General features: G+C 40.3%; 1 protein-coding gene across 2 annotated transcripts; it reads left to right on the top strand.

The window, feature by feature from the left end:
- Window positions 1–406: 406 nt before the first annotated feature.
- Window positions 407–5,359, top strand: LOC126800019 (protein EMSY-LIKE 1-like). Of its 2 annotated transcripts, none has more exons than XM_050527301.1 (10): window positions 407–620; window positions 1,835–2,000; window positions 2,090–2,199; window positions 2,303–2,420; window positions 2,616–2,840; window positions 3,345–3,413; window positions 3,797–4,036; window positions 4,121–4,189; window positions 4,272–4,335; window positions 4,981–5,359. In XM_050527301.1, the coding sequence occupies exons 2-10, from the start codon at window positions 1,914–1,916 to the stop codon at window positions 5,016–5,018; spliced, it is 1,020 nt and encodes a 339-aa protein (XP_050383258.1). In that variant the 5' UTR covers window positions 407–620; window positions 1,835–1,913; the 3' UTR covers window positions 5,019–5,359. The 2 variants fall into 2 exon arrangements, with proteins under 2 accessions (XP_050383258.1, XP_050383257.1); XM_050527300.1 differs by having other exon boundaries at window positions 1,801–2,000.
- Window positions 5,360–10,945: the final 5,586 nt, after the last annotated feature.

The following is a 10,945-nucleotide window of genomic DNA, read 5'->3' as shown; positions in this document are numbered from 1 at the left end:
ATTAACGGCTATGATTGTCTAGATTTTATTAAGATATATACCATCCGATTCCCATAAGTATTATGACCGAAGGTTCTTGAACCTTATATGTATACACAATATCCCAAGAAGAATCACAAAACAACCCCAACATTCATTTCAGAAGCTGCTTCAAAAAAAAAACATCCATTGGTCAAAAAAGAGTTCATTTGCATTGGTGAAACCGTGAAATTGTGAAACTGTGATTTGAGACTTAGAAATTTTAGTTAAACCCAATTAGCTAAGTTTCACAGTTAGCCCAAATGATCTAGAAACTCCAAAGCCAAGACCCAAGACAACGTACACGGCAAAAGACAACAAACTCAAATCGAAGTGCGAAGTGCGAATTTTTAAGCTCATCTTTGTTTTCTGTTTTGAAATAAAAGCTCTCTCCTTTCAACTCCCCCAACTCCAATCCTTTCCTTCCCTCCACCCTCTTTGGTTTCTTAGGATCTTCCCCCCCCCCCAGATCTATCACTCCCACTTGTCCAATCCTCTTCATTATTCCCAAACCTAATCTCTGTTTCATCAGCTCTCTCTGCTTTGGTTCCTTCCTCGGACCCTTGTCCGGCGCATGGACTATGTTGCATCCGACAGCACTGGTGAGAAACCTCTAACGTTGTTTACTTCGTGTCCTGGGTCATGTTTCTTTCCCGATTTGGGTTACTGGGTCCGGGTTTAATGTGGGTAATCCCCCAATTTAGATTTCCTTGGTTCGAAATTTCTCAGTGGGTTTTATCCGAATTAGGGTTTTGGGGTTTCTTGGGTTTGCGTTGGACAATTGATTAGGTGGGGTTGAGTTTGTGTACTCTAGTTGTGTGTGGTTAATCTTGGGGTTTTGTTCTTGGGAATTTGGAAGAGATTTTGGGTCCTTTATGCAATTAGGGTTGGAGTTTTCTCACTATTTCGTTTCTTCATTTGTATTATCTTGCTTCCTAGGCTCTGTGTTTATGTAATTCTTGATGCATATGCATTTCAAATTGCACTAATGAATGAATCTTTGTATGTGGTAATTGCTATGCTTCTTCTGCACGTAGTGAACGTAAGAGAGATGAGCAGTATTGAGTTTGAGGTTTACTTCATGCAATCCTCTTTATGTTAGTTATGAGGGTTAGTCATATAGGCTTGACAACTTAAGGGTTGGTAATCAAGTTCACTTTTTTTGGGTTCCATTTTGGCAATAATGGAAATGATGAAGTAAAATATTGGTTCTTGTTTTGAATTATTCGCCAACTGGAGCATAAAAGAAAACTAAGAATAATTAGTTGGTATTTCATTCATTTGTCTCTATTCTCATGAATTGCATGGATATGCGAGTGTTTTATAATAGCAATGTCTATATGCTGCGGAAATCTATTTCATTTTCAAAACAAAATTATGTGTCCTTTGTCATGTAAGTAATTTGCCAACAAGTTCTGCCTTATCTCTTTTGTAATAGTATGGAATGATATCCGTTCTAGCTGATGAAGGGGAATTCACGTAGTCGTTCTGTACCTTTGCCTCAGTTGGTACTTTATCACTGATATAATTCGTGTTTCTTGGTTGAGAATGACTTCATTTCCATTTTCTACAGTGTGTTTACTGATAAAGTAGATATACATACAGATCATAAGCAAACTATATATCTTCCACACATGTGATAATTTACCATCAACAACTTCATGCAACATCTAATAGCAATTTTGCAAAATTTAGTCTTGTGAATATATTTCATTAGTTGTGCATATACAAGAATTGTCTATTTCATTTTGTGAGATCATACACATCTTGGAGTAACTGCAGGTACTGATGATCTTTCTCTATCTCCTCAATACAGAATTCCAAAAGGGCGTCAATTTGCTGGATTTGAAAGATCTTCAGTAGGTTCTATATCATTCGATAAGAAGTATACTGACATGGAGGCCCAAATTCATTACCTCGAGCAAGAAGCATATTGTGCAGTCCTGCGTGCTTTCAAAGCTCAGTCTGATGCGATTACTTGGGTATTAACTTTTGTATCTATTTTGTTAACTTAGCTTGAAGCTTTTCTGATAATCAACGTTTAACTTCTGATTGTCTGTCATAATCACAGGAAAAGGAAAGTTTGATTACAGAACTTAGGAAAGAATTAAGAGTATCAGATGATGAACATAGAGAGCTTCTTGGCAGGGTTAACACTGATGATATCATCAGTAAGATAAGGTTGATCTATTGACAGTTTCTAAGTTATTGTACACTACTGCTGATAAACATGCCTGGAGTTTAATATTATTGGTTTCTAATTTACAATATGACCACGAATCAGAGAGTGGAGAACAGCAGGTGGGCATCAAGCTGCGAGATTCAGTGCAGCCCAACCTGTTTATGATCTATCCAGTCCTACCGTTTCAGCATCCCGAAAGAAGCAGAAAACATCCCAATCGGTATTCTCCAGTTTCCTTATGCCATATCCTTAGTCTAGAATTAAAATCCAGCAGCCTCCGTATTCAAGAGTAATACGAGTGAGGAGCTAGGAAGCTTTTTTAATTTAAAATAAGTTTAAACCATTGTTGACTAATCACCACTGTAGTGTGAAGACTGTAGAATGAAGTTGGTCTAATTTTTAATCTGATCAGCAGGGTCACGCATTCCTTGGTTTGTCCTCGATGAAGTCTATGCAGTACCCTTCTACAGGACCTTCTTTGAGTCGGCAGCTTACCAGCCGCAGTTCTACTGGTCCCCTTGCCATACCAGAACCTGCTGAACCCAATACATATGATTTAGTTGGAAAGAAAGTATGGATGAGATGGCCAGAAGACAACAGCTTCTATGAGGCCCAGATAACAGATTACAATATCAATGATGTAAGTTTTAATTCTCCTAGATGTTTTTGATTTAGGTGGCATGTACTTGTTTAAAGGTATAAGATGCATAAATAGAATCTTCCTGAGTTTATTGGTTTTATTAGTATTTCACTTTTGTTGAAGGCTAAGTGGGAAGAAGAGAAAGAGGTTCTAAACATAGGACAAGCATGTTTAAGAATGGGTTAGTCTTGGGGTAATAGATGAGTCCATTTGATCAGTTATGACAATTATGAATGGAAATTGAGAATTGATAGATTAATGTTAGAACTGCACGATTTCAGTGTCCTGAGCGTGTACCTTGTATAGTTGCTGACTCTAAATATTAATTGAAAGCATGAGCATCTCTCCAGCAACCTAATAATGAGTGCTTTGACTGTCAGTTTCTGGTGACATCTTTAGTCGAAAGACATAGCTGACAGGATATTAAAGACTAGGAATGACTGTTTAATAATTCTGGTTTGTGCTACATTTGTCAGTAATATAAAGTCTTTACTTTTTTTACAGGGCCGACATGCTTTGATCTATGATAGAAATACAGCGAATGAGACATTTGAATGGGTAGATTTCAAAGAGGTACATGACAGCTCATATCGTGCTATGTATATGTATGTGTGAGAAATAATCTGCAGACAGTAATTTGGAACAATCATAGATTAGAAGTTTTGACTAGATTAATTTGAGAAGCAATTTATAGGGAGAAATCACTAATTTCTGTACACCTCAGATCTCTTCTGTTAACCCTTTTAAATAGATGCTATATATGAAATATTCAGAATCAGAAGTTGATCGTAGATGAACATGTATGAAGATAGCTTTAGAGTTGTTTGACTTTTTAATCAGTTCTATCTTGTCCTTGGTTAACAGCCAAACATTCTATCCCTACCTATCACAATCATGTTGAGAAAAAAATTGTAATAAATAGGATTAGACACCATTAACCAATTTACTGATTACAGATATCTCGTGAGGATATTCGTTGGGAAGGTGAGGAACTGCCCTCTCATCTAGGAAATCATGGCAGCGGACAAGGACGTAGGGTGAAGAAATCTACAAATCATGGTGGTCCAGTTACTGGGAGAGGTCAAGGACATATAAAGCTTCAATCAAAGAAACAACTTCTTCCTTCAGAAAATGGCCTAGCAATTAAGTTGCCAGATGATCTAGAATTATTGAATACTGATTCTCTGGTAAAAGAGGTAAGTATTATGCATTTGATCTACTTCACTGATGGTAACAATCACTGTTGGTTAATTTAATTTCTGCCACTTTTCATTGATAAGGTGGAGAGAGTTTTCAATGCAAGTAATCCAGACCCCTTTGAGCTTGAAAAAGCACGGAAAATGCTGAAAGTAAGATTAAAATCCTTCACCCTGTTTCCCTGTGCTCTTGGTCTAACATGACAATTCTTACATATATATGTAACATGTGCAGGATCACGAACAGGCACTTGTTGATGCCATTGAAAGGCTTGCATATGCATCAGATGGTGAAAGTGGTAATGGTTATATGTGCACATAATAATCCTTGTACCATTCTGTTTAGTCCTTGGATTTTTTTCCCTTGGTTTTTTTACCCTGTTATGAGCTTATCATAAGTCATTTAACTGGTTGTTATACAAATAGCAAGTTAATTTCTCAGCATATTGAAAATTCGTGTTTATAGTTGTACTTGTCGGTCCCTGTGCTTTGTGGTGCATAATTTTGTTACTTGATTAGAATAGCTTGTCACACACTGCACATTTGAGATGAAGCTGAGCAGTTTTCAAGTATTTGGAGAATGGAGACATTTTAAATAGCTATGCAACTCTTGCAAGATCATGAAGACTGAAAATTATATTGGGACCTTGAACTCGTAGGGGATGAAACCATAATACATATGATTGCTGAAACAGATGTATGTAACTGTCATTGGTTCTGATATCTTGTATTAGGGTCTTGGTTGAATTGAACAATTCAATAATATCTTTGTATTAGTATTAACAATATCACCTTTCTATCCTTTGAGATCATTCACTTATAAGGATCCGTCCTATGTTCAGAAAAGTCACTTCATATTTGCCTAGCCAAAAGACCAATATTATATATGACTGAAATTTCTTAATGTGTTACTTGGTACTTATTATTTTTATTGTTTCCCACAGATGGAGAGCATGGTGAGCATGCATTTATGCATGTTTGATCGATGGATGGAACAGAAACTGGTTGAAAAACTTTGAATGGTCAGAAAAGTTGGGTTGCACCAAAAGGGCGATGGTGTTGGTGACAGTAGTTCTAATTGGATCAGATCAGTAGATTTTTTTTTTGCCATCTGGCTTTCTTTGAGCAATCTCAATTACCTTTGATGGTAGCATTGCTGTTATGCAAATCAATTTGTAAGATATCATCATTTTAGTATCAGGCATGTCAAGAAGTCGAGTAGTTATTGTGTTCTTTCAAGTATAGTTTCCACATGAGGGACATCATTTAATCTGTAAGATTAGTCATAGAATATGAAATTTAAATGTAAAATTTTGTTGATTCGATCCTGCTATTGATTTTGTGACGTGTCCCTGCTTACTTCGAGCAGTTCCTGCTAACACCACTCCTGCATTGAGAGTAACATGTATCAGGATTTTGCACGATATTCAGAAGCCAAAAATGTCATGGAGGAAGATAAGATATTAGCCCCCTTAAGATGAATAGGGTTGTAAGTAGGTTCGAGTAACTCGTTTTTAGCTCGCTTAGCTCGAGTTCGTAAAGTTAAACGAGCCGAGTTTGAGCTTAATATTTAGCCCGATCTTAAAAATGAGCCGAACTTGAATAATAAGTATTTGGCTCGTTCGAGAGCTAACTCGGGCTTGTTCGTCTCGTTTATTAATTAAGCTTGACTTATTAATTTTTATAATATATATAAAATAAAATTTTTGTTCCAGGAGAATTACTATTCTACCCTTGTGTGTGTCTTAGCCTAATAGGTTTCCTGTTAGGAGATAGATTAGCATCTCCGTAATAGATTAGGACTCCGAATCCTACAGGATTGTGGTTTTGTAATGCCTATATATAGGCCCCCATATCATTCAATAATACACGAATATTTCATCCTCCAACACGTTATCAGCACGTTGCTCTAAAACCCTGAACTTTTAGAGCCCTTGGAAATTTTTTTTTTCTCCTCTTCATCCGCCGGCACCGCCGCCCCTGCAGCCGCTGCACCGCTGCCCCTGCCCACCGCAGCCGCCGCCGCATCGCTGCTGCCGCACGCAGCCCCTGCCCCGCGCGCAGCCCTGCATGCTGCCCCTGCAGCCCCGCGCGCAGCCCTGCATGCTGCCCCTGCAGCCCCGCGCGCAGCCCCTGCATGCTGCCTCTGCAGCCCCGCACGCAGCCTCTGCACGCACGCAGCCCTGCACGCACGCACGCAGCCCTGCACGCTGCCCCTGAACGCACGCACGCAGCCCTGCAGCCCCTGCACGCAGCCCCCGCAGGCCCGCAGGGTCACCTCCGCATTCGCTCCGCAAAAACCTCTTTTTGCCCCGCAAGACCCCGCATCCGGGGATTCAAAATTGATCCTCCCGCATATATACGCAAGGAACACGAAGTGCAGAAGCAAACTCTTCGCTCAAGAGAAGCTACTCCCGAAAAGTGATCACTCGTCGTACTATGATGATGACATTCATGCCGAGATGGACGATACTTTTGCCATCTACATACGATTTCGATCGTATCCTCCCAAGATTTTTATGTCATCGGACAAAGATCGAAAAGGAATTCAACAAGCAACTTCATGCATGACGATCGATTTGCAGAGCAATTTACTTATATGCGGTCTATTTGGCAGACCAACAAGTATGTTTTTTCTTAAAGTTGCTGCTTTTGAACATATATATATAAATTATCGGGCGCTATTAGCCTTTTTCATGTCTTCTTTTCCGGCCTTTCTTATAACGCCGATGAGACCAGAGAGGGATATGATTCCCCTCTTGGTCGACGTTTTTCGTGTGACGGTCCTGGGGGAGTCACGTTATTATTTAAAAAGGAAGATATCGATTTCGTGTGGTCGCCTGAGTGCACCGCTGTTTTGGGTGCGATCATGAGAATCGCCGATATGCATCGATTATTTTGTGACCATATACATCACAACCCTTCTAATTCCGGTTACATACTTGAATAGTTTCGATTATTTGAAACCTATACAGCCCTCGTTTCTTATGGATGCGTCGCCATCGCGACTGTTATTTGAATGTTTGAGTTTTCTTAAACTCATGTCTATAAACGATAATCCCAAGGTCTACGTACTCATTTATTTGAGTTGATTCATTACTCTGATGCAGCACTATTTGCTCACAAAAGATCCCAAAAATAAAGAATTCTATGGGACACACTTAAAGTGATTTAATGAATGTCTATGACGTTGTATTATCAGAGTTGACCTTGATGCATACTCCACATCCAAGAAACACATGCCATTTTTGGCACCTGTATCTATTTCTTGAGGGAATTTTGGAGATGGAAAAGTAACATTCTTCCATTCTCAAGTAAGCAAACATTTTGAGCATCAGGCTAAGGCTCCGCCCGATCTGATATGCAAGATTTTGTTGCTACGGACTTTTGATTAGTCAATCTATTTTGACTATGTCTTCTGCTTACTATTTTTCAAGTATGACGTTGGCATTGCCATGATTATTGCTCGACTTTAGCTTAAGACGTCTATTGGAATTGGAAGCTTGTTTGTGTTGTATTAAATATTGGCATATTCAATAAAATTTCTCGTATTTCTTGTTTACAAGATTTACTCGTGAGAATTTTATTTGCCTTGGCTTAGCATGTATGGTCAACGTTTACAACTCACGTGGTTTTTAAATTGGCCGCTTTTGGGTTACATGGGACCCCAATAGCACTACATTGTGATTTTAGACCTTCAAATTTGGAAAACGGACCTCGGAACGTCAAAATTGACGTCGTTTTTCCCGATTACTGTTCCGGCGTTTCCGGAACGTTTTCCGGCGTATTCGCCACCTTCCAGCCATATTCCGGCGTTTCCGGCACCGCCACCCGGTTTCTACCAGCGTCCCCTGTCGGACCTGCAGTTCCGGCCTCCATACCGGTCAGTTTCCGGCCGCCGCCGGCCGGTTTACCGGCAATCGGTGCCGCCGGTTTCCGGCGAGTTTTTTAGACGATTTTTTCGTCATTTCTCATCATTTTTCCGGCATATTTCCAGTTGTTTTTACTACCACGTTTTCCGAGTCCAAATTTCACCCGGTTTTGAGTTATTTTGACATGGTTTTCCGGTTAATTTTCCGGTTTTCTCCAAGTCGTTTCATAGCTCAAACGATTTTATTATTATTGGTGACCACCCGCACCAATTGGATGGTTTTTACCACCCAAATTGTTTGGTATTCAACTGCTCTAATACCATGTTTTTCCAACTCTTGAGTTGAAGAATGTAGTTCTATTGCCATGTGATACATTCGATGGGATTGCCATTTGTTTCAATCCCCTCTCTTACAATATCCTACGGCGTATTGTGTAGAGAAGTTCACCGCGTCGTTGACTCTCTTAATCTTCATTTTGAGAATGTCCCGCCGTGAAATCGAGTGTCTTGCTAATTGCGTAACCACCCACACTGTCCTACGGCGCAGGTAGTTGTTTTATGGATCTCGTGCGGAGATTGTGTTCTATATCTTCGTGCCTTGCTAAGTTTTAAAGGCCATACATGCCAATGATGGATTTTCATCTTGATATTTGTGTTAAGAATGGAGAGGAATAAATTTGTCTGATTTCATTGACAGTATCTTTTTCAAGCTTCGACAGTAGCTTTGTTAGCTTGCAGACATAGTTTTGCTTGCCTGCAGCAGTAGTTTATGTAACTCAAGATTCTTTGAATCATGGGTTCGGTTTTACTGTCTTCTCGGTTTTGACATGATCGTTTTTTTGGTCATTTTGAACAAGATATGATGATTCGAGTTCTTTGAAATTCACATTATCATCTATTTTTCATGTTCACGAAGCTATTAGAGGACCACCTCACCCGTGCTCCACACGGTGAGGCCGTGCCTATCCGTGCCATGAACGGTGAGGCCGAGTCTGCCCTTCTCGGCGGCTCCATGGCATTAAGGCCGTCGGTGGCGGCATCCCCTCCTTCATAGGAGCTTGTGATGCCTCCCGTGTTTTCTAATGCCTCCATGACAATCTCTGATGCCAATCGCTCATTTTGCAAAGCTTGTTCTTTTGCTAGATTTCAAGGAAGTCCTTATTTGCTAAGGCTTCAACCGAGAACATTCCATTCTTACAAAGTATTTAAGGTGACATTAGTGGACCCTATCCAACCGAATGCGGACATTTTTCGGTATTTTTATGGTATAGGTTAAGAGCATCGATGTGTTGGTCACACGTCGCTTTGCTTTCCACAAGAAACGCTGCATTCGCTAAAAGTTTTTAGCTATGATCATCATACTAAGGGCTCACCACCCCTCCTATCCTCTCACATATATTTGAATGGATACTGTTGGAGAGTTCACCTCCACCACTTTGATGATTTCGTTTTGCATGTCTACTGGGATCGTCGTTGAACATATTATTCCTCATGTTCATTCACCGCACGATCTAGCAGAGCTCGGACTTGGTTATGGGTACTAACCTGCCGATTTTTGCATGGGGATATGTAATGATGTTGCATGCAGCGACACTTATTCGTTTCAGACCCACAACTTGCCAAGCGTTTAGTGCGTACCAGATGGTCACTGGATACGGTCCCAACGTTCTTTTCACTAACGCCTATTTGGTTAAAGTTGTTTATGTGCCTCTATTGTAGTTATCTCAATGGGTCTACTTGAAACGATTAAGTATTCTGGTTGGTTATGATTTATGAATCACCAACACTTGTCCGCTATTTCCAATCTACAACCGTTGATCTCTATCCTGCGATATTAGCAGACGGTCACTTTGATGAGACATACTTCCCATCGTTAGGGGGAGATATGGAATGCTCCCATTCTGGTTTTAACGCCAGGAATTGACGTGGTGTGGCACTATGTCTCATTAAGATCCCGCACTACTCAAAGTGAGTAAATGTGTAACGCATTATCGACCTCCAGAAAGTCAAACATTCGATGCTCAATGACTTTACCGATATTGCGAAAGTGACGAGATCGCACATAAATGCTGTGATGTGCCGGTAAGGTTGGAACTCTCAGAATATGAGAGAATTTCATATGACCTGGTCCTAGCACCGTTGGCACCATCCCTGACAGTGGGAAGGAAGCCGGCGATGGCACCATCGTACGCTGTGGTGTTGTCGGCGCCCGTGGTATTGCACCACAAAACAAGGGCGGCAAACGCAAAGATGGACTAGTAAGGGTCATAGCTTCGGTCTTGGCTCCTGCCTAGATGAGGGGGAGACCATTATTCTCTAGAATCAAAACTAGAAAGAAGCGAAGTGCGTAGGCACAAGTATTTCGCCCATCATCAAGAGATATTCTCTAAACATGTGTATCGACTAAGTTTCTGTGGGACGCTACAGACTCCTTTTGTTGATGATTAGAGAAAAATAGAAATCTCACAAATTGATCATATACAGCGCGCGCGCGTGTTTAATGGATTGATATCTCATGATTGATGAAGTATTCGCTTATGCTCTTATTCCGTTGTAAAGTATCAACGATGAGCAACTTGACCGAAGTGGAAAGAATCAATACAGGTTGAACTAGACTTGTTATGTTGGTCGTTGTTCGTAAGTGTAATGAGAAAGATGAAGTCATGCAATATATGCAGGACTTATGGCGCAAATATTGTCTCATTATCCTAGTATTGACTACGATGAGTTATATTCTCTCGTGATGGACATAATTGCTTTCCGCTACTTGATCAGTAGTAGTGTCCATGAAAACTGATTTGCAGCATATGATAGTGGTCATATAATATCTGTAAAAGGATCTTGACGCAGATATGAGAGTGCCCGAGGGACTTTAAATGCCTCCAGACCACGGAGAGCTTATGTAATCAGATTGCGACGTTCGAGAGAACGTAGTACAATCGGTTGCAAGAACTCATACCCATATGTGTTCATATGAAGCTAATTCTAGATTCTCTATTCCGTCTAAGTATAGATGATGAAGAGATTCAATGAGCTAT

Source organism: Argentina anserina, chromosome 6, assembly GCF_933775445.1.
Source record: "Argentina anserina chromosome 6, drPotAnse1.1, whole genome shotgun sequence".
Classification (NCBI taxonomy): Eukaryota; Viridiplantae; Streptophyta; class Magnoliopsida; order Rosales; family Rosaceae; genus Argentina; species Argentina anserina.
This window is presented reverse-complemented; position numbering and strand designations above follow the sequence as displayed.